The following is a 2,868-nucleotide window of genomic DNA, read 5'->3' on the forward strand; positions in this document are numbered from 1 at the left end:
AACAAGATGGTTTAATTTGGAGAAGAAATCATTCATGGAAGAGAAGAAGAAGGGAAAGAAAGAAAAGAAGAAAGAGGAAAGGGAATACAACAATATAACTAATTAATGTAATAAACCAATGGTTTTTTTTAAAAGTAGACTAATTTGAGTGTAAATAAATGTCACGCCCCGAGCCTACACCCTGGGCAGGACTGGCACTCGGAGACCATTTCTGGCCCCAAGCGAACCCTTGGCCTGGCTTACTTAACTCAGCGGAAGACTTAACTCAATGAAATAGTCTCAAATAATAACTTAAAGAATAATAAGTTGGCCAAAATGGCACTTAAGTCTTAAACAACATCTGAAGATAAACTCTGGAATTTTGACCATAGTACTCATTCTTGTTCTTAGGTACAGGTGCACTAGCAGATGATGGAGCAGGTCCCTTCTATTTCTGTTGGAAAGACGACCGGCTTGCATTACTATTCTACTGCCCGTACTCGTTCCCTGTCTTAGCTCTCTTGTTCTTGAACTCCTCTTTATCCCTTAGCTTCTCTTCCTCTACCTGCTGCACATAGACCATCAACCTCGAGATGTCCATGTCCCTAATAAGCATCGCTTCTCGGCCCTCCTTGCTTGACAGGCGACCCAAACCAGCAACAAACGAACTTATCCTACTCCTCATGTCCGCAACTATTTCCGAAGCATAGCGAGACAGTTGGGTGAACCTCAACCCATACTCATGCACACTCAAATAATCCTGTTTTAGGGTGAGAAACTCATGTACCTTAGCCTCTTTCAGTTCTCGGTGAAAGAATCGTCCCAAGAAGGACTCCTCAAAACATGCCCAACTCGCAGGTGGTGCATCCTCAGCTCTACCCCCTTTCCACTGATCAAACCAGGTCCTAGCAACATTCTTCATCTGATTTGTAGCTAGCTCAACTCTCGCAGTATCAATAACATGCATCACATCGAACACATTTTTCAGTTCCTCAATGAAGTTCTCTGGATCCTTTGCAGTGCTCGAACCAGTGAAACTTGGGGGATTCATCCTCAAGAACTCACGAATCCTTGAAGTGTCAGTCCCTTCTTGCCGATCTCCTCTCTGCTGCCCAGCCTGATTAGTCACAACTTGGCTAAGCATCCTTATAGCCTCTCTAAACTCAGCCTTAGAGACCTCTTTTTGCGGTTGCACTTCAGGTGCATTAGGTAATTCTTGATTTTGTGGTTCAATATTTCTCCTAGCTGGACGACCTCGTTCTGCTCTTCGTGGAGGCATGGTTATTTGTAACACGCACAAGCACGAATTAGAGGGAAACTTTTAGAGATACACTCTAACGCACGAGATGGATATGAAGGAAGTAAAGAATTTCCTAAATGTTGCAGCCTCCTAATTATAGATGTGGTGCACTTCACACCGATAACTAAGACTCTACAGACACGGCTTCATAGACTCCCTATGACTTTTGAACTCTGTGCTCTGATACCATATTTGTCACTCCCCGAGCCTACACCCTGGCGGGACTGGCACTCGGAGACTATTTCTGTCCCGAAGTGAACCCTTGGCCTGACTTACTTAACTCACCGGAAGACTTAACTTAATGAAATAATCTCAAATAATAACTTAAAGAATAATAAGTTGGCCAAAATGGCACTTAAGTCTTAAACAACATCTGAAAGATAAAGAAAGACATCTGAACTAATAACTATCTGACTGTCTATGAAGCCTCTAAAATACTGAGATGGATGTTGGGACAAACCCCACAACATCGTAATAAATGAAAGTCTGAAAGCGAATAAAAGAGTCCTCTGAAATGCAATGAGGCTCACCACTGACTCTGAACTGCTCAACTGGATCAACGAGGTGCTGGATGCTGATCCTGGTTACCTGCGTCTGCATCATAATAAGATGCAGGCCAACTGGAATCAGTACATTGAATGTACAATTATGCGAGTTGGAATGCTAAACCACACATAGGCTAGAATGAATCTGAAAGAAACTGAATAACTTACCTGGCTCACTCAACTCAACCTGACTGATTCATTTCAATATAAAGCAATTTACAGCAAGTGCAATATAAAGAAAAGTTGTTTAAAACATGCTATAAACTCTGTGTATGCAAAGATACAATAAATCTGAGATGTATGTAGAAATACAAATGAACTGATGTATATAGAAATACAATAACTGTTGTGGGAGTTTCTCTAACCGACAACCATCACATAAGAGCTGTAGTGATGATACAACGATCAACCTCACGCTGCCAGAGCATCCTATACCCGGCCAAAGGTATAGAACCTGAACTGCCTAATGGATCCACTAGTCTAATTTGAAAAGGATTCATCTAAAAAGTATGAACCTCTTCTACCCATGATGGCTACATGGTTCTATGGGGGCTGTGGGTTCTTTGAACGCTCCCCCAATTCGGTTCTCAATACTACTCCAAAAAATGTACTGACTCTTATGTTTTTAAAACATATTTCCTCTGTGATTTGAGATTAGTGCTCAAAAACTTAGCTCAAAGGGTATCTTGGAAATCTAATTTCCCCTGCTTGCTTCATTTAGAAAGCTATTATTCTTTTCTGAAAACTAGCCCGAAGGCTCTTTGGAAATCTCAGTTCCCGATCTTGTTTAAAGGTGAAAAACATTTCTTTTAAACTTCTTTGGGAATACATAGTCCCCATAGACCTCTTTTAAGAAAAGAACTTCAAATCATAGCTTTACTCTTGCTTAACTTCAAAACTTAAGTCTTAAAAATGACATTAAAACATTATTAAAGACCCTTGAGAACTTTGAGAAACTTTGCTTTGACTTACTCCTTAACTTCTAGACTTGACTCTTAACTTCTTTGACTTTGAACTTAACTTTCCTTGAATTGAATTATGGAT

The 2,868-nt window shown here is 40.5% G+C and overlaps 1 protein-coding gene across 1 annotated transcript; it reads right to left on the reverse strand.

Moving 5' to 3' along the window:
• Positions 1 to 466: 466 nt before the first annotated feature.
• On the reverse strand, positions 467 to 1,258 carry LOC125838859 (uncharacterized). The gene is made up of 2 exons (XM_049517886.1): positions 1,045 to 1,258; positions 467 to 672 (listed from the first exon to the last, which is right to left on the reverse strand). Exons 1-2 carry the CDS (start codon positions 1,256 to 1,258, stop codon positions 467 to 469), a joined length of 420 nt encoding a protein of 139 aa, XP_049373843.1.
• Between the last annotated feature and the right edge of the window lie 1,610 nt (positions 1,259 to 2,868).

The sequence above is a fragment of the Solanum verrucosum genome, unplaced genomic scaffold (assembly GCF_900185275.1).
Source record: "Solanum verrucosum unplaced genomic scaffold, falcon-dt-bn FXZP01000182.1, whole genome shotgun sequence".
In the NCBI taxonomy this organism is placed as follows: domain Eukaryota; kingdom Viridiplantae; phylum Streptophyta; class Magnoliopsida; order Solanales; family Solanaceae; genus Solanum; species Solanum verrucosum.

Bases quoted from the DNA above. Each gene is read 5' to 3' on its own strand.
- LOC125838859 (XM_049517886.1), bottom strand. From the start codon at position 1,258: ATGCCTCCACGAAGAGCAGAACGAGGTCGTCCAGCTAGGAGAAATATT. The intron at 673-1,044 runs GTGAGTTCTTGA...CTTCGGAAATAG, and splicing joins GACTGACACTTCAAGGATTC to TTGCGGACATGAGGAGTAGG.